Raw genomic sequence first — 24,726 nt, forward strand, 5'->3', positions numbered from 1 at the left:
CTTCTTCGTGTGAGCTGAAAAGAAGAATGGGAAGAACATACAGGAGTGGTAGCAAGTGTAGTAACAGTCAGAAGACGCCTCTTCAAAAATGGACTTGTAGCCCGTCGTCCTAAGGAGAAGCCCCTCCTGACACAAAAAATGAAAAAGGCCCGATTAATTTGGTGTAAGGAGCATGTCAAATGGACCCCCGAGCAGTGGAAGTCAGTTATTTTCTCCGATGAGAAGAAATTCAACCTGCACGGCTCTGGCGGGAGACAAACGATTCGCCCTAGACGTGGTGAAGAATACCATCCAGATTGTATGGTGTCTACAGTGAAATTTCCTACCAGCCAAATGATATAGTTGCATAGCAACCCAACAAAAACTAAAATGATGCTATTCAAGAATAGACTGGATCTCAGGCGCCCACGGCAGGTAAAGATATTTAATGCTCAACTGCCAGTCGTCACCGAAACCAAGGTACTTGGGGTGATTATTGACCATAAACTCAGCTTTCTCCCACGTCTTGTTAATGTAAGAAACAAAGTTAAGAGATTCTCAGGAACCATCATACGCATCCCTAAAAATGATTGGGGACTCTCCAAAAGGTCCCTGCGGTTGTATTAAAAACAACGCAGCATTTTTACCAATTGTGACCTATGCAGCCGGAGCCTGGTTCCATCGGGTAACTCTTGTAATGATGCGAGACAAGCTAGGAACCATCCAGAGGTCAATGCCGAGTGTGTAGAACGGTCTCCACTCCTGCCATTCAGGTCATCGCGGGATCACTTCCGCTCGATCTATATGTCATCTTCCGAGGGTTGTGCTTCCGAATTACGAGAAATATCCCAACAAGGATCCTCGACATTGAGGTTAACCTGGATGCTGACCCCAAGGCTGAAATGATCCGTTGCTACAACGAGCTCTTCAACATTTGGCAAACTTGATGGGATAACTCAACCCTGGGCACTGTCACAAGAAGATTCCTACCTGATGTAACCTACGCTGCTATTAAATCTGTACAGTCTTGGTTTACCCCTTCACTAGAAACGTCATACCTAATTACCGGGGGGCGCCTCCGTAGCCGGGTGGGAAGGAGCAGCAGTGCGTAGCACACTCTTCTTGATTAGACCGGAGTTCGAGCCCGTCACCACCAAATACGGAGGATGCGGAAAGGTCAGGGAATGACCACCGCATTTCCCGGAGTAATATGGCCTTAGTTGCTAATGCTCCTAAAAACCAAATAACAAATAACAACCTAATTACCGGACACGGATCCATGAATGAAAAATTACATCATCTGTTGGCACACTGGCAGAGATCTGTTGGGTGGAGACCCAACAGATCTCTGCCAGTGTGGAGCCAAAGAGAATTGGTGGCACATACTATTCGAGTGCATTACGTACGCGGATCTGAAACACAACCTTGTGAGCTGTACACAGATCTCTGGCGAGCATCTAGACCTCTTCCTACAGAACCCTAGCAACTTCCATGCACTGCTACAGAACCCTAGCAACCTCCGTACACTGCAAGCGTACTCAACTGAAGTCTTTAAGCGCAGACGAAGGATTAACAGGCCCCCAGTGGCCAACGTCGATGACCCTGCAGTGAACTGAAACCGACCGTGTATCCCCCCCCCGTCTTCTACATGGGCTGTGGAGCTTGTTTCTGTGGCTTGTGTGTAGGACGGAAAACACTATCTCTCTCTCTCTTTTTTTATCTACTTATTTTTTATTTCTTCCCATCTCTTCTTTTATCTTCGCGTTCTACAATCGGTGCCGCTGTCACATGGGTTTTTTTCCCTCTCTTTTCTTTTTGCGTTCTTAAGGGTTGCTATCACATTGCTTTTTTTTTAATTCTTAATTTTTTTCTATTTATTTTATTTTATTATTATTTTGTATTATTATTATTATTATTTCTCTATTTATTATTTTTTTTCTTTTGTTGTTTCGCGTTCTACAGTAATATCACTTCCCCCCCCCCCATCTCTCCGCGTTTTTCGGTGTGGCTGTCACGTGGTTGTTTTTTTTTTTTGTGTTTTTCCCCCTCTCTTCTTATTGTGTTCTTCAGGGTTGCTGTCACACTGTTTATTTATTATTATTTATTTTTTTATTTTTGTTGTTTCGCGTTTTACAGTGATATCACTTTTTTCTTTTTATTTTTTTGCATCACGGGAAAATTAAATTTTTTTTCTCTCTCCTCTGGAGTGGGCCCCTAGAAGAATCTGGCCCACCTTTTGGCAACATCAGGTGGGTCAGAGTCTCGTATTGAGACAGTACGTGTTTTGCTGGGACTGGCCCACCTTCCCGTGGTGTGGACGAGTACCCAGAATCATCTGTCCAAGTGACTGATGCTTCTGGGTAGCCGAGAAGCCAGAACCTAACAACAGAACACACACATAAGGCACACATATCTGGCCCATTTGTAGTGATACGAGGCGGAGTTGAACTGACGTTCTAGGAGCCGCCCCTTACAAAAACACATGTCCACATGATATGGAGGTGCATTTTGTATCGCGGGGCAGTCACCTGCAGTTTATAAAAGGTTCCGTAAATGCCAATGGATACCTGGCTACATTGGAAGGCAAATTGCTGCCAACCATTAGAGACCATTTCAACCTGCCAAGTAACTGCATCTTTCAAGACAACTTTGCTCCTTGTCATCGGGCGAAAAGTGTAAGTAGGCACTTCTGTAGTTACTTTAGAAGAGAACTGTTGGCATGCATCGTGTGGAATCTGCAGTTGCCAGAAAGAAACCAAAGACCCTTCGTGAACTTCATAATTCGTGTTTGGAAGGCAAACTACTGTCAGTTGATTATCTTCAGAAATTCATCTTATCAATGCCTCGACAGTCTGCTGCTGTCATCAGGGCCAGAGGCAGTACAACTAAATATTAGTTTGCATCTGGTGAACTTTTCATTTTGTTTTCCATTTAAAATGACAAACTGAGGGCTTCTGATAACATTTCAGCCATAATTTTCGTGTTTACCAAAACTGTTATATAAAGGTTGCAAATGATGATTTTGGAATATTTTAAGAGCGCCTGTCAAATATTACTTAGCTTTGCCTTAACTATTAATAAATATCTTTTGTTTATATTTCTATTTGTGATGCTAGTCATTAATGTAACATACCATTGCGAAATTCCTAGATGATGCACTTTTCAGTTTCTAATAGATCTCGTTGCTGCGTCCCGCAAACTGATTATATAGGATTCATCAACTACAGAGGATAAGATAGGCAAATGTTCACAATAATTGGCCATCACCCACTCTGAGGCAGAAAGGAATTCCTCAAATTCGATGTATCTGCCATCGGAGATTCTTCTACCCTAGAGCGAGGAACCTGCATTAATGTCCATGCCTATAACGACCTTAACTGATCCCAAATATTTTGTATACCTATTGGTATAGTTATTATATGTGAAATAGAGCGGGACAGAGTAAATTTATCCCCAAGGACCTACTACCTCAGTAAACTAAATATGGATTTCTCCTTATGATCGCTGCTTGAATAACGCGATTGGCAATAAGCAAGGAGAAGCCATTTCACTTAATAGCATAGTCTCCAAACCCTTCTCCCCCATGACCTTAGTTAATTGAAAGGTCACATTCCGCGCTCTCTGACTGTTTATTTGCAGCACAGAATAGGAGGCTGGGATACATCGACTGTCTATAGTCGGTTCCCCATTGAATGATATTTGTATTTTGGACAATTCTTACCCGCATGGTCAGAAGAGAATTTGTGGTTTCAACAGTTTATGCGCTTCGACGCATCACTATTCTTCAGGCCATCTTTGCAAGAGTGGCACAGAAGACCTCATTCTTCTAAAAATTAACAATATGATCGAATCCTAACACTGTGTGGCGATTACTATATCCTTAACCTTGTAAGAACTCTAGTCAACAAAAACTCTGACTTTTTCAATTAACCTTCCTGACATTCTCAGAAACATGCATTACAAAATTGTGCCCTAATTTGATTTTAACTTTATTTATAGCTAGAGTCAGGTGGGTAGGAGCAGCAGTGCGTAGCACACGCTTCTTTATTAGACCGGAGTTCGAACCCGTGACCACCAAATACGGAGGATGCGGAAAGGTCAGGGAATGACCACCGCATATTTCTGGAGCAATATGGCCTCAGTTCCTAATGCTCCTAAAAAAAAAAAAAAAAAAAAAAAAAAAAACAAATTATAGCAAGAACAATATTCATTGAGTCTAATGCTCAGCAAAATTTCTTTCCCAAAGTTGATCTAAGAAATTCTCCCTAAAAACGGCTTTCTCGACATCGTACACCCAGAATTTTGGTTGTATTTGGGAATGTTGAGCCTTGGTGCTCGGTGTATAAGATTATGCGACCTCTTGCTTCATAATGTTGTCAATATCTGTGTCTGTTGTGCCTCAAGAGCTACCCCTTTTTCACGGATAGCTCTCAAAGCAAGAACATCTGTGTCTCTAGGAGCTGAAAGTATCAGCAACTTAGCCTATATTGCGCTGTATATAGTATGTCTGTAAGTTGCATGTTTTCTGTGATTGGTTTGCTGTACGTAAAACCATGCTACCCTCGCCTGAGATCGACTAATTCAGTCACATTGTGAGAAATGCTCATAAAAATTCCTCGCGTCAGTGACGGGATTCGAACTGGTATCTTTTCATCCGGTGATTATACCAACTGTGCTACCCACGAGGGCAACGTGTTGTTTTAAGCAATTCAGACTTGACCTCTTGCTATTCTTGTACTTGTCAGTTTTAGCCTTTTATGTGGCATCATCCTTAATGGTCACCTCCGCATAAGTTATTTATACTTTTGTTTTAATCTCGAAAAAAAGATCACACTTTTTTGCCCCCAGGGACTCACATCTGGTGAGTATGGGTTTGGCACACCCAGGGTCCTGAGCTGGATATCATCATTCTTCATTTTCTTGGTGATTCCCTTTTACTCTCTCTCTCTCAGGGTAATTCAGAAATTTTTTTTTTTTTTTTTTGGCTGGTGCTGCATAAGCCTCAGGCTTCCTTGCACCATATGGCTAATGATAATAATAATAATAAAACTTCGAAGATAGATCTGATTCTCAATATGGGTATCCATCTCAACTGATTCTAGTCATCCCACAGGTTTAAAACTTCAGCTATAGCTGCATGAGGAGCATTCAGATCCTCTCTCATATGAAGAGCTTGAAGTGTTTTCCGTGAGTCCTTAACTTTATAAAAGCCAATCATTTGATGGAAGGACACCCTGAACTTGTACTCGACAATTTGGGCCTTTCGTACACACAGTGTTTGATTTTTAACCTTTGGGCACAGCTCTTTCCACTAGCGTGTTGGCTGAGAGATTGGCTCAAAAGCCCTCCAGCTCTTGTTTTTATCTTATACTTTATCCCATCCTACACTAACTCTAGGCTTGGGTTTAACTTTTGCCTCCGTAGCCGAGTGGGCAGGAGCGGAAGTGCAGTAGCACACGCTCTTTGAGTAGACCGCGGTTCAAGCCCCTGACTGCTGAATACGGTCGATCTGCCAACCCGCACTGGACCAGCGTGGCAGATTATGGTCCATTTCCCTCAACATGAATTGTTGAGGAGGCTTCCATCCTGCAGTGGGTTGATAATGGCTGCACTTTACTTTTTTTTTTTTACCTTTTTTACTTACTGCCTTATGGATCGTTGCAGAACTCACTCTTTTTAGGTTCAATGTCTTCAGAATCAACCCAAACAGTCTTAATCAGAGTAATTTCTTTAGCCTGCTGTAGTATTTCCTGATTAATTTCTTAACAATCCGTGTCGAAAAGATCCTGAGTAGCAGTCTTTAACTCGACTCTGAAACAAGATCTTTGCTTTCCCTCCTAGAGAGGAGCAAGATAAAACAATAAATAAATAAATATATATATATATAAAAACCCTATTACAACTACACAAGAACAACAACGAAACTCATTCGGTAAAAACCGCTAAAAACAATTAACCGTGCTAATTCAAACTGTAAATCCAGAAAATGGGGCATGCAAAAAGTGAAACTGGGAAGAATTTTCCTGGCGAGGAAGCTTTCCGGTAACTAAGTGGCCAAATGAACAACACTGTCTTCATACATGGTTTATTTAAATTGGTGTCAAATATTCGAGGGGCGTATTCCCATCGACCAAACATTAAAAAAAAGTTCATAGAAACATGGGTCTAAAAACGCTTAGTTTGTTCCCCGCCCGCTTCGATACCTCTATCAAGTCATGTAAACACGATTCTAGTAGAGACTCCACCGCTCAGCGGAAAAGATATCTGCAACAGGTAGTAGTGTTTTGTTTTGCTGATTGGCTTTTGCTTTGTTGTTTACTTGGTTGTGGGAGATACTGAAAATTACTTCGGATTAAAGAAATCGTAAATAAAATGTATTCGGTGAGTGGAATGGCAGAGATGCACTACACTTATGGTCTTTCAGACGGAAATGCATTAAGAACACATGAACTTTATTCAGAAAGGTACCCCCGAGAGGCGTTTACCTGGTCCAAGAACATTCACGCGAATCCACCAACGCTTGCGAGAGACGGGCTTATTTGAGAGAAGATCTTTTGACACTGGAAGACCAAGAAAGGTAATGGAAGCCTTCTATACCCCTATCACCTTCAACGTGTGCAAGGACTTACTGAGGCAAACTTTCTGCCACGAAGAACGTTGTGCCAACGCATTCAACAAAAGTGTGCTGTGGTCCTGAATTTCTTGACATTTATCTTGTTCACTGATGAGGCTGGTTTTACACATGATGAGGTCTTGAACTACCATAACAATCCTCATGCAGCGCGGCAGGACAAACATAAGTTCAGTCTAAACCAGTGTTTCCCAACCTTTTTTTTACCATGCCCCACCTAAGTCTTTCTAAAATTCTGATGCCCCCTATGTAACGTTGGGAAACACCGATATACATATTTTTTATATTCAAAAATTGAATTATTTCCTAAATGAAGCCTAATTACAACTTGTTCAGGACACAAAACTTAGGTTTTAGGAAGAAATCATTAGGAAATTATTAAGAAAAAAACAGTAAGTAAATTTTCAAAACATATAATGGACAACTAAAATTCAAGTACAAAATAATTTATATGAAAGATTTTTTTATAATATTTTAATTTTTAGTAATTATTATTTAATTGTTTAATAATTTCAACATTCCATGTGAAGTCACTTCTAGATGAGTGCACTAAATTTAGTGAGACCCTTGTGCTTGATGCTTGCCGCAGAGAGATTTTATATTGGGCTCCAATTTAGTCAGCTTCAGTCTCAAGTCTCCCCGTTTTGTGATATCCAGTCGATTTCTTTTCTTTAGGAACAAATCATTTATGGCACTAAATCCACATTCAGCTAAATATGAAGATGGAAACGGTAACAATAGCTCTCTTGCAAAGTTGGTTGAATTTGGGTATTTAATTTCTGTTTCATCACAAAGCCATGCCATCGCTCCTTTTATATTGAATAAAGTTTTAACTGACTCATCATTTTGCATTTCTGAGAGTTCTTCTTGGTACTGCATTGATACATCAGACAAATCCACTAACATTGGTTGCATCATCCAGGTTGGAAAATCAATTTGTTTTAAATCAGAAAACCTTTCTTTTAACTCAGCGGACAGAATTTTCAGATGATCGACAATAACAAGTACAGCGGTATCAGTCACTTCACATTTTTGCAGCCAACGAAACTGTTCAAAATTTTTGTTACAAATATATTTTTGACATAATTCAATAAATGTAATGAAACCAAATATCTTCGCTTTTGCATCGACGAGAGTTTTATTTGTTCCTTGAAGTTGTTTATTTAATATATTTAGTTTTTCAAAGATATCGGCTAAATAACTCACAAATGCTTTACCATCGACCGTTAACAGATGCTTCATTTCAGGTTTGTCACTTAAAAAGTCACTAATAGTATCAAATAGTTCCATGAATCTTTTCAAGCAGTTCCCTTTCGAGAGCCACCTTACTTCAGTGTGAAGTAAAAGTCTCACATGGTCTCCATTTTGTTCTTCACAAAAAAGCTTGAAGAGACGCTCACATTTGGCATTAGCTTTAATAGCATTGACACATTTTATAACTGATTTTAGTACTTCATGAAGAACAGGCGAAATATTTTTAGCTACCAAGTTTTCCCTATGAATAACACAATGCACAAGAAGCATTTCTGGATTCTCATCTTTCATCAATTTTAAGCAGCCATTTTTCTTGCCCATCATATTAGGAGCACCATCTGAAGCGCAAGATGTTATATTTTTCATTGGTATATTATTGTCATTAAGTAATTTTTTAGCTTATTATATATATCTTTGGAGGTAGTGGTGCTCTCTAATGATTTACAGAATAACATTTCTTCAGCAAAATTACCTTTATCAATATATCTCACATAAGTTATCAGTACGGCTTCACTGTCTCTCAAAGTTGATTCATCCATTTGCACTGAGAATTTTCTTGTTTTCAGCTTTCCAACAAGTTGTATTTCAATATCTTCACTCATTTCATCTATTCTTCTGCTAACAGTATTGTTATTGAGTGGCATAGCTTTCACGTCTTTGTCATCTTTTTCCAGAACTGTTTTAAGAAATGCTGATATTGATGGTTTGATTAAATTCTCTCCTATAGTATGATTTTTCCCAGATTTAGCAATGAGTAAAGAAATTTCATAACTAGCCTCAAGAGTACGATTGACAGTTGCAGTATGAGCAATAAACAGAGACTTTAATGTTGCTCTTTTTTCAAAATTCTTCTTTAAAGTTTGAAAGTAATCTAAATCTGAATTTACATGAGCATTATGTTTCGCCTTCAAATGCGCCTCAAGACGACCTCGCTTCATTGATTCGTTGGTCAAGCATTGTTGGCATAAAAGACAAAAAGGTGACCTTTGATCGTGGATAGCGGGTATGAAACCAAATTTTAAGTATTCCTCTGAATACTGACGAACTTTTTTTTTACTTGCACTACTCATTTTACTGCGCAACTGAAAGAAATAAATATAAGATAAATCAAAAACTAAAAATAAACTATGCATTAAAGTTAATTTAATTTTATTTTAATATATCAAAATTAATTATTAGTACGCTTTTTGAATGAATAAATCACACGAATTACTGAATTCGGGCTATTAAATCTGTGGTCTCTGTGAACAAGCAGATAAGTCTAATTTGTCAAAAATGAGATAAGTGCACTATAATAAAGTATTTATTATTTACTATTATGTGACACGCAGCTATCTTCGTTATTGTAGTTTTAGCGTGAGTAATAAATATTTGTATATTCGAATATATGCGTGTTTATATGAGAGTGTGAAGTTTATTTTTCCTCTCCTGCAAATTCGAGTTTTTGGACTTATTTGCTTATTTACTGAGACCACAGAAATACATATATGACAAATACATACCATTGTATATCACGGTTCTTCATTAATAATAATTCTGTGCGTGGACAAAGTAATTTTTATTTTAATCTGAGATCGTCAAACCTATCCAAATGTACAGTCACGATGCCCAAACGAGCGTTTGTATGAAAGGAATTACCTATTTCATATAACATGCTGAGTTTGCGGTAGGCTACAGTAGACAACCACTTTGCTTGCACATTGCATATGCCATAAGCAATCGTCCAATACAGTATGTACTATTCCTTCACTAGGCATAGTAAGCAATACTCTCCGAGCAAACTGTAGTTGATATTACTCCAAACTTTCAAGTGCAGCTCTATAGAAAGTACAACATTTAACGAATGCTTATTTAAAATTGAGATACCAACAATTCTTCTTTTGTACAAGTTAAATCATAGTAGGCGGTTGTTTTAAACTCTAGACGAGCAATTTTTGAATTGCCCCCCTGAACAATCAAATTGCCCCCATGTGGGGCGTGGGACCCACGTTGGGAAACACTGGTCTAAACGTTTGGGCTGGAATCGTGCATGATCATTTGATAGGCCCCTATTTTTTACCTCCGCGTCTGACAGGAGGCACTTATCTGCAGTTTCTTGAAAATGAATTGCACCATTTAATGGACGATGTCCTCTGGACGTCGTCCGACAAATGTGGTTCATGCACGATGGTGCCCCGTCTCACTTTAGTCGGAGAGTTCGTCAGCATTTGGATAGCCATTTTCCTCAAAGATGGATTGGTCCCGGGGATCCATTGAATGGCCTGCTCGATCACAGATTTGAACCCAATGGATTTTTATCTCTGGGGACATTAAAGTCCATTGTTTACGCAACTCTGTGCCTGATGTTGACTTTTTAAGAGAGCGTATCGTAAATGGATGTGAGCAAATACATAACACTCCAGGTGTATTCAACAGAGTACGACAAAGCATGGAACGCAGGCTCAGAGGATGCATCGAAGCAGGAGGAAACCATTTTGAACAATTTTTGTAACAAAATCTCTGCTGCATAAACTAGGAATTCTTGTTCTCGCTCTCAGATTTTTTTTCAAAAACATCCAAAGGGTGATAATTTGGATTCATATCTGGGCTGGAAATGGTAGATTCACCACATTATTCTCCTCAACAGCGATTTAAGGAGTGATTTGTGGTCAAGACGCAGACCGCTGTCATGTTGATTTCTAATACGGCCCCTTTACAAAATATTGAATGTCACTCTAGCCAGCCGTATTCATGGGTCCCATTGGTGAAACCAAGTAGAAATAAGCTAATATTGGCCCTTGTTATCACAGTACTCCCACCAACTTCATTGTATTGCACCAATAATCTGTCTTGGGTCGTTGTGTAGAGTGATTCATCGCACCACATCACATTCTGTCTATTGCTTCTATTTTCTGCACCAGTATAAGCAGCGACTTGCAGTAATGGGAGACAGCTTTGTCTTGCGAATGCTTTTCTGGTGGTTGTTTATTCTAATTTTGTGGCGCCTCCGTAGCCAGGTGGGCAGGAGCAGCAGTGCGTAGCACACGCTTCTTGATTAGACCGGGGTTCGAGCCCGTGACCACCAAATACGGAGGATGCGGAAAGGTCAGGAAATGACCACCGCATATCCTCGGAGCAATATGGCCCCAGTTGCTAATGCTCCTAAAAACCAAATAACAAACAAACAAACTATTCTAATTTTGTATCAAATCATTAACGGTGCCTTTTGCGATTTCCTCTCATTATCCATTTAAACTGTTGACATGATCTGCGGATCATTAATGGCCCCGTTACTTTCTGCCTTCCATTGGCGTTTACGATTGTTGATTTTTAGTATCCTTCGCTTTCTGTTATCTGCGAATGGATATATTTGCTATGTGACAGTGTAGTCTCACTTCTTATAAAGGGATCAGCCCTCGCCGGTATAATTACCGTCTTCCTACACTGGCTGTGAAAGGTCTGAGTTCGAATCCCGTCAATGACGAGAGGATACCCCCCCCCCACCACACCGCGGTTGAGTTACTGGATATGAGGCAAGAGTTGCATTGTTTTGCTCCGGGAAACGGGTTTTTCGTCCATGGTAATATACTGAACAAACAGTAAACTGACAGGTGAACGCACGCAGTTACAGTCACGTTGTACTGACGCCTCATAACTTTAGGTGCTTTGGCCCTTAATACACACCTATGAAGGGATCAAAGTCTTTTCATTTCTCATCCCAATCTGTGCCATCTCTCTGTCTATCAGCGAGTATGCATGCCTTTATATATCCTTTATTTAACTGGTATTGAACCTCTAGATTTAACAATTACTTACCTGGGTCATGCTGCTCCAATACATGTTGGAGGATAGCATATATGTTAAATTTTAAAAGTAATTTTTTTAAAGAAATTAAACTCACTGAAAGTTCCCAGTTGGTTCTGAATGTGATATCAAAAATAAGACGTTATCCACTTTGCAATTTTTTGCAAACAAATGCAAAAAATTGTACCAAACTGGATTTTTTTTTTGAAAAATCCTGTTATTATTCTGTCCTTTCCAATTTTGTGTCATCTACACGATTAAAACTTCGATTTTAAGATCTTTCGCAGTGAAATCTGCTAAATCTTCACAAGATTTGGACCCCCGTATTAACTACAAACCTAGTGTTTAAATAACACAAAAAACATCGTCCTCATGGGTAAGATTCATTAAGTCAGGAGAGTTAGTGGATCTTACCCATGAGGACGATGTTTTTGTGTCTGTAGTCCACTTTTCTCCTCCCAGTAGCACACAGACTGACCAGAGAACACATGATTGATATGCAGCTGCACATTTTTTTCAGTGCAGGGAGAATGAAGAAGCCCTCCTCTTTCCCGTGAAAAATCCACTTCACAAGAGTAGCAATAACCACATAACGCAAATTTTCGTATGTAGTGATGGTAAAGAACAACGGAAGATAAATTGCTTATTATCTCTTAAAGAATTGAGTTTGGCTGTCACAAATAGTTGTAAAGGATTAAGCAGTTACTTTTTAGCATTATGTTAAAATACGTATCCGTGACACTTTTGTTAGTACACCTGAGTAAGAAGATATAGTCACCATTCCCATAGAACATAATCGCGCCTTAAGAACTTACTTGCAACTGCTTGTTTCCGGAATTCAGTAGATAGTTGTAATGCCGTTTGGGTCAGTAAAATACAGAAACATCCGCTTCATTTTGTGTTTCGTGATTTTACAGAATGACAACTCGCTGCCTGTAATGTGCGCATAATTTTTGAAAAAATGAGACGATCAAGAAGGGTATGTGTTTCAGTTTTGCATACCTTGCCGCTTACAGTTTAATGTTCCACAATACCATAATCCGGTTAAAGTTAATGCTCAGATTATATTAAATTAATATACACTTTTTAAACATTATATTACGTTTACGGTTATTTACGATGTACTACAAAACTTCAGGGGTATTCTAACCATTTCTTTTCTTGCTAAAATCATGATTCATTCGAGATAATTCCAGAAACACCTCTCTTGTTTGCATTCAGCAGATGCGCCTGAAAACAGTTTTCTGTTAGAACAAGGGTTACGAACAAAATCATTTAATTGATTTCACCCTTCTTATGCTATTAAAGCTGCGCATCTTTTATAAAATTCGTGTTCAGGGTAAATCGACATAAGAAATGCAGCATTTATAGCGACACTTACCACAACCTTTCAAGGTATCGCAGCACGGTTTTTGCTAATAAGCTAGACACGAACAGACAATCTGGAGATTCTTCTTCCCAGTTGTAATGAAACGTCAGGTGGTAGGTTCCCATGAACCCTTTTGGCAAGGAAGAGTTTTATTCTGCTGAAAGCGGAAGGCAGACCCTGCAATTTCTCAATGAATCTCAATTCAATGCGCGAGAAATTAAATAAAAATTTAATTTCTCACGCATTGAGAGAGCCAGCATTATGTAAGGCTGTTTCTCTTCTCGTAATAAATCGTATAGTAGAGACTTACCAGCATTGTCGTTCGTTAGTTAGTAATGGATAGTCAAGCACCACTGTTTGGCTATTCATTTAATTAAGAAAAATTTTATAAATAAAATCACACTTAGTTAAATTCATGTGAATAGAAATCGGTGACGTTGATATTGTTTGTATTTATTTCTATAGTTGATAGTAGCAGTATACATCCTTTAGATTATCTGAATGACACTTACAAAATGAGAATAGGACATGCTAGGTCTTAATTCGGTCTTTCGCACAATACGCAACTCCACCCCTGATTTATAGATGTGTGTGGAAGGTAGATAGTTTGAATCGAGATGTGACGACGTTAAATGCTGACAGACCATTAAATGGAACGATTATTACATGAGGAACTTTGACTGATTATGTCGCTTCTGCTGATTTATTCTTTCTCAAGTCAACCATGTGAAATTCCCGACTCGTTATTAAAGTTCAGGATGGGACCTGCCATGATATTTTAAACAAGACCTAGTAATGCGGTGCGAATCCATACCTACCTGCATACTAGTTTGATAATTTCTGATCGGTTTGAAGTGAACAGCTTTAAATCTGCAATGGTCTACTAGAACGTCTTGAAATCACCGTATCTAAATACGGCACCGATATGTGCACCCCTTTTGAGGGAAGATTCTCTTAATATTATACCTGCCTCCCCACGAAATCGATCGAAATTTAACTAGAGGTTTCATAGTGATTTCTGCCAAAAGCGAACGAGCATTCTGTGGGATTTAACGGCTGATAAGTACAACCTCAGTACGTTTATTTACTGACCAGTACATGTACTTTGAAATTAGCAAAAGTCGTAAACCTTGGATGAGCGTACAGAAAATATTTTAGGTGATAATATTGGCATGATGAGAACAAAGGATGTATAAGTGAGAAAAAAATTGGTGTTGCTGTTTAAAATAAAAGAGTTTACTTAGAGGAGGTGATCAGCATAATATCAAAACATTTTGCATATTTTACTGCTAGACTTCTAAATAGTAATGCTAGTTTTTCTTATATCCATATAAATTTCGGTATTTTTAATACTTCAGCTTGCGACTCTACCATAGCGGAGGAAAATTAGTTCAACAGTGTACGTATGTGTATGCTAGTTATAATATACAATATGCATCAGTAAATCCCCATTTTACGGACTCGTAGGGGTTATTGCCAAACGTTCGTTAAATAAAAAGTGTTTTTTTTTTTTTTTTTCGATATCATTTGTTCTCCCACGTAATTAAACTTAAACAGTTGCTGTATAGGTATTAGGAAACTAAAATAAAGTTAAACATAAATTTAAAAAAAACAAGTTTTTATATAGTTTTACTGATTTCTGATATAAAACTGGTGGTATTTACTCCGTTTCTCATTTAAAGGATTCGTGAGCTCCACTGACGTAGAGGGCTATCTTAATCTTGTCCTGCTTCAGTTAATCCCAAATCGCGGCGCCTCTGTAGTCAGGTGGGCAGGAGCAGCAGTGCGTAGCACACGCTTCTTGATTAGACCGGGGTTCAAGCCCGTCACCACCAAATACGGAGGATGCGGGAAGGTCAGGGAATGACCACCGCATATCCCCGGAGCAATATGGCCTTAGTTGCTAATGCTCCTAAAAACCAAATAACAACAAAAATCCCAAATCTCTTAATCTGAGACCAAATTAGGATTCAGTTTTCCTGCTACATGTTCCAATGTTATTCTCTTCAAACCACGCTCAGTCCTTACTTTAATACATGTAAGAGCATCGCCGTGTTGGAAGGTGTAAGGTCCGCTTCCTCAAAATTGAACAATGTAGCATGCAACAGTGAGTTCTTTGCACTGCAACTAGCAGAATTATCTCGAGGAGCATCCCAAAACTATGGCAGTTAAGACAAAAATCATGCAATTATTTCTTAGACATCCTCCAACCTAAACACATTCACTGGACTAAATGAACGTGTAGAGTTACTTTTCGTTCCACGGGAGCGACTTCCGTTTATTCGCAGTACTGGTTCAGTGTTCAGTTGATGGTTTGGATTTGTTTGTTATCGAAGGCTTGTGGACTGCAGTTCTTCCATGCAAATTCATTCATGAATTTGCAGGAAGACTGAAGTCCACAAGCCTTCGATAACAAACGAAATAATCCAGTCTCTTCATCGTGGAAGTACTTACTGATGTGCTGTGGCTTCTAAGATTAGGGATCCCCCACATGCAGCTCATGAATTGTCACCCAGAGACAAAACATTTGGGGTCTTTTTTAGTAACTATCTTATAAACGAGGAAAGAAGATTTTTCTTATAGCTTTTAGTAGATAGGACGCTATTGTGTAGCATTTCTGAAAGAGACTGAACATTATAAAAAGTTCAAGAATGTGATAATAAAGTTTGAAGCAGTTTTAATTCACATTACGCTGAATTTTCAATTGTAATCTTGTATTTTATGATGGCTTGCCAGATATAAATGTGACTCGCTATCGACAAAGGTTTGTGACCCCTGCCAACAATATAGGGTTTCAGATGAAGAAACCAGCCGACCAAGGCGCGCATCGGCTCTCATTAATCAGTATTTGACACCTATTCAATAGTTCTTTTTGGCTCGGTATCACCTCTCGACTTGTTTCTTCATAATGGTGCCAGTAGACCTGGAAACGCGTGTGTCCTGAGCAATAGTACTCTCTCAGACTTCTACTTATGTCATTCGACTATCATTTCCATTTGAAACTCCTTTAGCTCTTTCTGTGTGTTTATCTTTCAGCGTACGTTTGAAACGATTCCGAGCAAACCGTTGATTACCTTTATAGGCCAAAATATTTGCATATTTTTTAGTCATGCAATTTCCAGCACGGTGTACCATGATTTTAGCATCGATTTTTTTTTTTTTTTTTTTCAGTATAATAACAGTATTTGTGGAATGACAATTGGACAGTGTTCATACAAGCTGCACTGAGGTGGCAGTGCATTTCGTCCCACAACCAATAAAACTAAAGACCTTTCACGCCTTTAGTTTTATCGGATGCTTGGGGCAATAAAAATTTCCGCATCCCCTTCAATCCCGATTGTGAACATTACTTAAAATTTTTCTCTCTAAGTAACCACGTTTATACCACGTGAATTTTTAAAAGTTAGAAGCTAAAAACTAATTTAATTAAAAAAAAAAAACCTACGTGGTATGGATTTCTCTAAAATTCATATTCAAAGATATCCATATCTTTTAATTTCTTGCGGAGAACAAAATTTCATTTCATCCTTCAACAGTGCTTCTCGGGTGATTGTTCGATTTCTGGAAATCTATCGCAAAGGAAAGGGACGCACGAAAATGTTTTTTCATATATAATTTTACTGTGGAAAAACCAGTCCGCTTTCATCAATATGCCCACATAGAATTCCTTCAAGAAAATTCCCAAAATTTCTTAAGAAATTGACTTTTTTTTTTCTCTTGGTTGCAAATGAAAACATGGACTAGAATTTTAAACTGTTATTAAAGTATGATCAAAAATTTCGAAGTGCAATATCTTAAAAATAAGGTTGTTTTATTGATGAACGAATTCCAGCCATTTAATGAAATAAAGCCAACAAGATAAAATGTGTGCTATAAAGACAACTGAATTCAAGTTAAATTCGTTACAATTCAAGCGAGTTCACTGTACCCGCACCAAGAACAATATTTTTTTATTGTTATTTTACTATTAACGTCTGTCTGCTGCAAGACACAGATGATTATTTGTTTCCATGGGCGCATATGGTGAATTCCTTCATCTTGGAATGTGAAATTTCGAATCTTTTAAAAGAAATGCAATAGTAATGTTATGATCAGAGAGAAGTTGTACGATTTCAGTGATGTCATCCATGTCTTAAATTATCATCACACTCCTTGATTATTCGTTGAAATACATCTGATTTCTCTTCGCAAGTCTTCTTGCGTCTCTGCAGAGAAATCGAATAACTTTTTCTCAGTGTCTCGTGCCAAACAACTTTGAATCGATGCTGGTCTCGTAACTTCATGAACTTAAGAAAGTAACGCCCATCGTAGTAAAGACTTTCGCACGAGGACAGAATAGAAATCATTTCTAGGCGGACCTTACTTTTTAGCCTTTACCAGCGACGCTGATAAAGTTCAATCTGTATGATTTCATTGATCAGCTGACTAATGTACGAATATTTCTTCCATAGAGAAAATATGCCATTTGGTATATCATATGAAAACTGTGCGCCAACACACACGATTGGATACTTTCTGACATGAAGAAAAATCTTTTTTTCTCTGTATTATATACACGGGATGTACATTATATATATTATTCGTGTACAATTGTTAATTTATCTGCTATAATTTCTTGATTTAAAAACAGCAAGAATTATAAAGCAGCATGTATATGCATCCACACCTAGCTTTAGATGCGTAGGGGGAAAGGGAGGGGATGAACAGTGTCCAGACTTCACGAAGGGAGCCTCAATTTGCCAGCCATCATCTGAGATAATGAAGAGATGCTGAGCCACTGCTAAGTGATCAGAACACTGAGAACAGAGTCGGTCGATGTATCGTCCTGGTAATTGTGGTGTTCCCGCGACATAGCCCTCGGCTGTGTAACCCTGGCCGCCACCGACCTCCACCCCGGCCCACCCACTGGTTCGTGTGGTGCCCTAACGGCACCGCCTTGCCCAGGCCACGTGGGAACCGCCGCCGGCCAACTCCAAGGCGCCGACGAATCAATCGAAGTTCGCCGTCTCCCTCTCGGCAACTCTCTGTAGCCAGTGGTAAGCTTCCGGTGCACACGTCCCCCGAGCCTCCTCCTGCCGCCGCCGCAGCTACCTTGTACCTATCGGTCACGGGTGCCGTAGTAGCTAAGGACAGTCACTTTCATTTCGTCTTCGTCGGCAGGAGGGGTAGTTGAATGAACAAGACGACAATCGGCAGACGTAGGAACCATGTGTAAGATTCAGGTAAGACTTTGCTTTCAGGAACGGGGGTTTAGCACGTCTCACTGCTGCGAACGACTTTCAAGTTCGGTTTCACTTATGTTGGGTGGGTCGAGAAGGAGGGAACTAAAAGAGCATAAAGTTCATGACTGGAAGGGCGTCTGACAACACGTGATTGAATGGTGAACGCTGTTGATTTGTTGGAGCAGCCGACTGTGAAAATCAAGTAGAACTCGTATGTGGGTTAGCGGACAAAACACGATCTCTTGATCCAGTTAACATAATTACCGCCGTTCACTTTGTACGCATCGCTTGCTCCTTCTTCCTTAGAGGAATGAGTAATGGTTTAGAGTATGTAGGCGGCCTACGTCCTTCACGACACCCCTTAATTTGCACCACCACAAACTGTCCTTGTTAGCGGGTCTAGTTATTGTCTGACTGTAGTAAGATGGTGCAAAAAAGGTTAATACTTATTTTATGTAAACCGAAGTAACTACTTGAGTAATATGTGCGGAAGCACGTACGTATTAAGCTGGAGTCGGCTTACAACGCGATATGCGCGAATGTGAACTCGCATTTATTTACTCTAATACCTCACTGCTCAATTTGTATACTCATTTCGAATAAAGGATGAACCTTAAAGTAACCCTCCCTGCGCAAGTATTTTGAATTCCACAACCGTAATTATTAGCATAAAATACCGGACTAACCGGAACGAGAATGAGCCCAAGGAATACATACCACTGCCCCTCGTTGCTTTCTGGAGTGGGAGGGGAGGGGCTTTAAATAGTTGCAAACGCGAGAAGTTATCCAAGTTGTGAAAAACTTGGAAAACTTATTTTTCAGTTTTAAAATAGCTTCCGTAATTTGTGGCCCCAGCTGGGTAGCACAGTGGTTACGATCTTTTTTTTTTTTTTTTTTTTCACACGGGAAAAGGCCTAGTTTCAAATCCCATCAAGATGGGAAAGATTTCTTATTTTATTTATTTATATATATTTTTTTTCCATACCACTGCCAAGTTAATCGATCTCAGGTAGTGTGTACGGTTTTTCAGCCATTGGATACAGTGCGGCTATAGCCGAGTTGGACGGGTATAAGTACATGTACATCCCCCACATGTTCGAATCCACGTGATAACCAATATTCATGAGTTTCCATCTTGTGAATTTGTGTAGGCGTCCTGAGCATAAACAGTACAGTGGCACTTCACGGCCTTTGCCAAAATAGAAACATCAAACAACGCCCCCCTCAACCCACAGTAATTCGGATTTTTAATCCAGCAAGCCAGTCAACGCGAACATAGAATGCACTGTATTTACAGCGTATCTCTCTATCTTGTGAACTTCCCTGACCTTATGTGGGTGTCATGGAGCATAAGCAGAAAAATTTTGCTTTCGTACCAAAAAAACTAAACAACTTTAGTCGTGTAGTACCTTCAAAGGATGAACTTAACTTCCCCATCCTTCTCTCTTCCCAGAAGAGCTGTTGTGTTGAGTGGCTTAAAATATTTTCGATTTGCACTAAAAATCAGTTCCATCGAGAACATTAAATGAAAATATGAACATATTAACTTAATAAATTAGTCATATTTTAGGTTGAAAAATCAGTTTCCCCACAAAAAATGACTAACGTATTAAGTGAACTATGCTACAATCTAGAAAATTTCACCATTTACTGAAAATTCCGCATCTTTTCCAGTAGTGTGTATGGAATGGATTTTTCAACCGTGCTGCTTGTATACAAATGGAAAATGTCTCACCACTTAAAAGAAAGCGAAAGAATTTAGAAGAAATTTATTGAAAGTATGGAAACCTGCTTTTTGAAAGGCAAAATGCTAAATAGATATTCAATTTTCATTTCGAATCTTTCAAAGATAAGTTTGATATGAACTTCCAGAGCGACTCTCGACATGTTGTAACAAGGGCGCGCTTTTACTTCAGTTTATAGTTTCTTTGGAAGAATAGCAGTTATGTCATCAGTTTGGAAAGGCTCGGATTCGATTTCCAGTTGAGACTAGAACTTAACGACTTTATTTGGAACGGGTTAGCTAATTTCAGGCGGTGGTTAAAGATTCTTTTGGGATTGTTTATACCGCTAACCTTAGAACACGGAACCCTAATGACTCAGAGCCTTAGCGGTATTTGAAAACGTACGGCTTCCATTTTAGAAAATTCTTTAATTTCCGGAATTTTCAAAAATCTGGAACGTTCTGTTTTTCTTGATTTATGAAGTTCTACTGTACATAGATATTCACTTTATAAGTATAAAGTTATAGAATTCGTATAGTACCGTGATAATAGACCATTATCACGGTACTATAAGAATTCTATAACTTTATATAACTGCGAGTGGTCCTCATAATTTCTGTTTCTCACTAGAAAGCTAACTGACCATGAACATTTTGTCATTTAGCTTCGCTGTCACATATAAACTGAGTTTGGCAGAGATAGCAAAGGGGTCAAGCGGGAGGGTACAAATGTGCATGCACTTTGAGTGACCGTGATTTAAGTCGCGTGACTTCTAAATACGGTATAATGCTCTTTATTTTCTGCATCTTGAACTCCTGACTTTGTAGTCGTCCCGGAGTATAAACAGAAAATTAATTTATTTTTATTATATAAATCACACGTTGGGAAATGTTTTAATTTTTGTATTGACCAAGAGGTATAAGTTGTGTGTAATGTGTGGATGTTCGCCCCTGTGCGATCATCCATTAATAAATTATTTTCTATTTTATTTCATTATTAAAATAAATGTTTCTATTCCTTGGTGGTGCAGAATTAAGTTTATTCCCTTTCTCATTCGAAATGGTCTAACATATTTCTGCGGTTCATTATAATTAGTTATCGATCTTACCTGTTTGGGAAATATTTATTATGTACAGTTTACTATACAGTTTACTGTACACAACTGTGTTAGTCAAAAAAAAAAAAAAAAAGCCAGAAGTATGATTTGCATAATTACACAAATATTTTCCTGCCTGCTTGCCAGTAGTAACATTGACAAGGCATTTAGATGTATTAAAATCTATTAATGTATATTGAATAGAAAATTTATTTTTAAATGGCAACCACGTCACTGTAGGATATAATTATAACAATGATTTGAATGGCACTAATTTGTTACCAGGCGTTGTTATTGCGATCATCTTTCGTGACCATTTAATAACAGCGCCATTTCATTAATTACATTTTTACTAACCTATTCCTAATTTGAATTCAGAATGTTGATTTTCAACTTTATTTAACCAAAATTAAAATGAAATATCAAACAACACAGTGAATTCTGTATGCTCACAAACTTAAAATTATTACGCGCCATGCGAACGAATTCAGTTTTCCTTTGTGCTTTCATTCTCTAGTGAACGGTGTTGTGGCTCTACAAGTGAATTAAAATGTGCCCATTATTCTTTAATGAAGGGCGTTGCCTCCAAATCCCAGAACATTAAAGGGTTCTCAACCTGTGGGTCGCCCCTCTCCACTTCCAGGAGGAGGTCGACCGCGGTGTCCTGGGATGAGTCGACTCTGGCAGTAAAATAGGTTTGTACTTCGCTGCCTTGTTCCTGATGATGATTGATCTCTCACATTACCCCAAATAAGTGAAACATATTCTTAGTCATTTACAGGTGCTAAGAAATCAACGTCTTTCTTTAGTGCTTATTACAAAGGAGTTCGGCGTCTGGATCCACGAAAGACATCTGGGAACATCCAATCAGCTTTCTGAAGTAGTCGTTTTGGTATTGGCCACATTTTTAGATATCGGCACACAATCCTCCTTTTTAATTACAGTTGTGAGAATACAAGGAAAGTTTCGCAGTACCTAATTTTGTTATTTATTTTAATGTCTTCAGGTATTAATACGTCCTCAATTTAATTAACTCAGAGTTCATTAATAATAACAAAACAGCTACAGGTATCCATTCGTTCTCCTGTTATTAATATTCTTAGTCTCATTTGCTTTAGAGTTAATGGAAATAAAGAATTTCTGTAACGTAGGCATTCGTTGCCATTATTCTTGAATGTGTCTTCAAGCTTCTGCACTGGAAAATTTCACTTACTGAGGTGAACATATAAGCAGTGAACATATGAGGTGAACATAATACCTCTGATCATCCTGGCTGGTAGCCGGAATCTTTTGCATCAGTATCTCCAAGAATAAGCTTCTCTTCTCTAATGAGACATAAAAAGATCCCTCGAGAAGCGATATCGAGATCGAATATTCTCATACAAGAGTGGAAGGCTGCAGAGGTAACGGGGTTTGCCAACTAAAGTGCAACAGGACAAAATGTATTAAAGCCTGTTGCAGAAAATCAAAAAGAATGTTTATCGTTATCAACATGCACTCACTCTTTTAGTGTGCTTGATATACGTAACTACTAAAAATAGGCCTGTAAGCACGCTGCAATTCGTTGTTTTGCCTTTGTCTTGTTTATTACTGAATGTCTCTTAGCATTGCAAAAATGGTTTTGATTCGAGGTAATGTTCCAAAATAATATATATATATATATATATATATATATACTGATAGACAGAAAGCACCCAACGACCATAATTCTATTTCTATTATGTATAGATAAAAGTTGTTGAGAAAAGAAAAAGGAGGGGAAGACAAAATGGAAAGAGGTTGTATAGTAAAAAGAATAATAAAAAATAATACATTTATCAGGTTATAATACATTAAAAGTATTATTTTATCATGCTTTTTGCGCTTTCATTTTGTTACTATACTACCTCCTCTTATCTTTCCATTTTGTCTTCCTCCCCCCCTTTTTCTTTTCTCATCAACTTTTATCAATATATACTGTACACACATATACATACAGTCCATTACTGTGATCACGGATAATGTTATTACTTTTATGAAGCCCCAATCAGATCTATACTAATACATAGAAAAACCGACGTTTATTGTAATTAGCTGCTTCGGTTTAAGTTATTGTGCAGTGAAGGGATTGCGTAACATCCCGATTTGTTCTTGAATTCCGACACGTTGCGTGGCTAGTTACCGATTTTGCTGCGTACAGTTCGTATTGTTTTCGGTGTCATTTCTCTGTGAAAGAAAGTAGCGTATCTATACTATCAATCTGACTGTTGAATTTAATATTTTCTTTATTTTATTAACAGATTTAATAGAAGATGGGCTACCAATCATCAAACAGTGGAGGCATGGTTTGCAACAGATCTCGCATTTAAATTAAATGATAAAATATCTTTGTTTTTAAATATGGATGAGATCAAGTTTTGAGTTCCAGTAAGCACTAAATAAAAACTTCTTAACTGCAGTAAGTTCTCGAAACAGGTTGGAATCAACCTTCCCATCCCTATTAAGAACCTGACTCTGTCATCCTTGTTAATCATGGCTCCATTAATAAATATGAAAACTGGAACTGAATTGCGCGCAAGAGAAAAATATATCGCAGAATTTATTTTCCGACCAAACCTGTCCAAGGAAGAAAAAACTTCCCGTGTATGCGGTTTGAAGGATTCTTTCGCAAAACTATAAAAATCTGAGCCACTTTTCGACCACAGATCATCAACATAAGGCAGTAGCAAAGTTTGGGTTAACTATCAAAAAGATAACCAGAATGGCAACAAATAATTCGACTGAAAGAGCCCCACCCCGAGGAGCAAATCTACGAAAACGGAATGAATGTGATTTGTGAAACTCTAACTTAGGATTTGACAAAGTCGATACCAAAAGGATTAACAAGGTCCGCTGATTAAATAATAAAATTCAGTATAAAAGGTATTTGACAGATTTCAATCAAGATACAAATGCCCTGTATCACTAACTGATATAAAACTCTGTACCTGTCCCAGATGTTATGAGAACCCCCCCCCCCTATGAAATTAGTTAAAAATATTTACAGTGTATACAAATTTAGGAGTATAATTTATATACATGAATTTAATGTTTTCTAACCTTAGTAGAACTATTCTATTTAACTATCAAAATTTCAAATTCATGGATATTATAAGTTTAATTGACATTTATGTCATAATTATAGAAGAAATTATAGTAGATAAATATTTTTAATATCATATGTATACATAATATATTAAATAAATTCATAATTAGTTATTTTAAGAAAGGTATTCTGATGAGATCCCTGAGCTTGATGTGACCTAACTACTCGGGGCCTGTAGTAGGCAAATCAAATGCTCCGTAAGGAGCATTGGTGATCCCGTTGGGAATCGCAGGCCTATGTATTTCTGTGTCTGCAGAATACATTCACGTAGTCAATTTGCTCTGTTATTTTGTTTTCAGAAAATTCAAACTAGATTGGGAGCCTTTTAAACAGGTTCGAACAGATGTGGATCCCATTTAAGCCGTTACGAATCGAATTCACTAGTATCAAAACCTAAAAAATAAACATTTTTTGGTTTTGAGAAATGTTTAACAGATTTCCTGCTAAAACAATTGTTTTAATCATTACATACCAGTATTTTTCTTGCATAATGTACTTCTACCGTCCCATTCGTTTCAATACTTTTGGATTCCACCATGCTTGC

The 24,726-nt window shown here is 38.2% G+C and overlaps 1 protein-coding gene across 2 annotated transcripts in view; it reads left to right on the forward strand.

Moving 5' to 3' along the window:
* LOC150088206 (protein spaetzle 3-like) overlaps nucleotides 1-24,726 on the forward strand; it is a 310,468-nt gene that overhangs the window by 176,811 nt on the left and 108,931 nt on the right. The window contains exon 1 of one of the 2 annotated variants that reach the window (XM_090370623.1): nucleotides 18,166-18,238. The exons of the other annotated variant lie outside the window; for it this stretch is intronic. Coding sequence (XP_090226749.1) covers nucleotides 18,224-18,238 — 15 coding nt within the window. The 5' untranslated portion in view covers nucleotides 18,166-18,223. Of the gene's footprint in view, nucleotides 1-18,165; nucleotides 18,239-24,726 lie in introns of those variants that run through there. 2 annotated transcript variants of the gene reach the window in all.

The sequence above is a fragment of the Mastigoproctus giganteus genome, chromosome 3 (assembly GCF_048544385.1).
Source record: "Mastigoproctus giganteus isolate SK-2022 chromosome 3, ASM4854438v1, whole genome shotgun sequence".
In the NCBI taxonomy this organism is placed as follows: Eukaryota; Metazoa; Arthropoda; class Arachnida; order Uropygi; family Thelyphonidae; genus Mastigoproctus; species Mastigoproctus giganteus.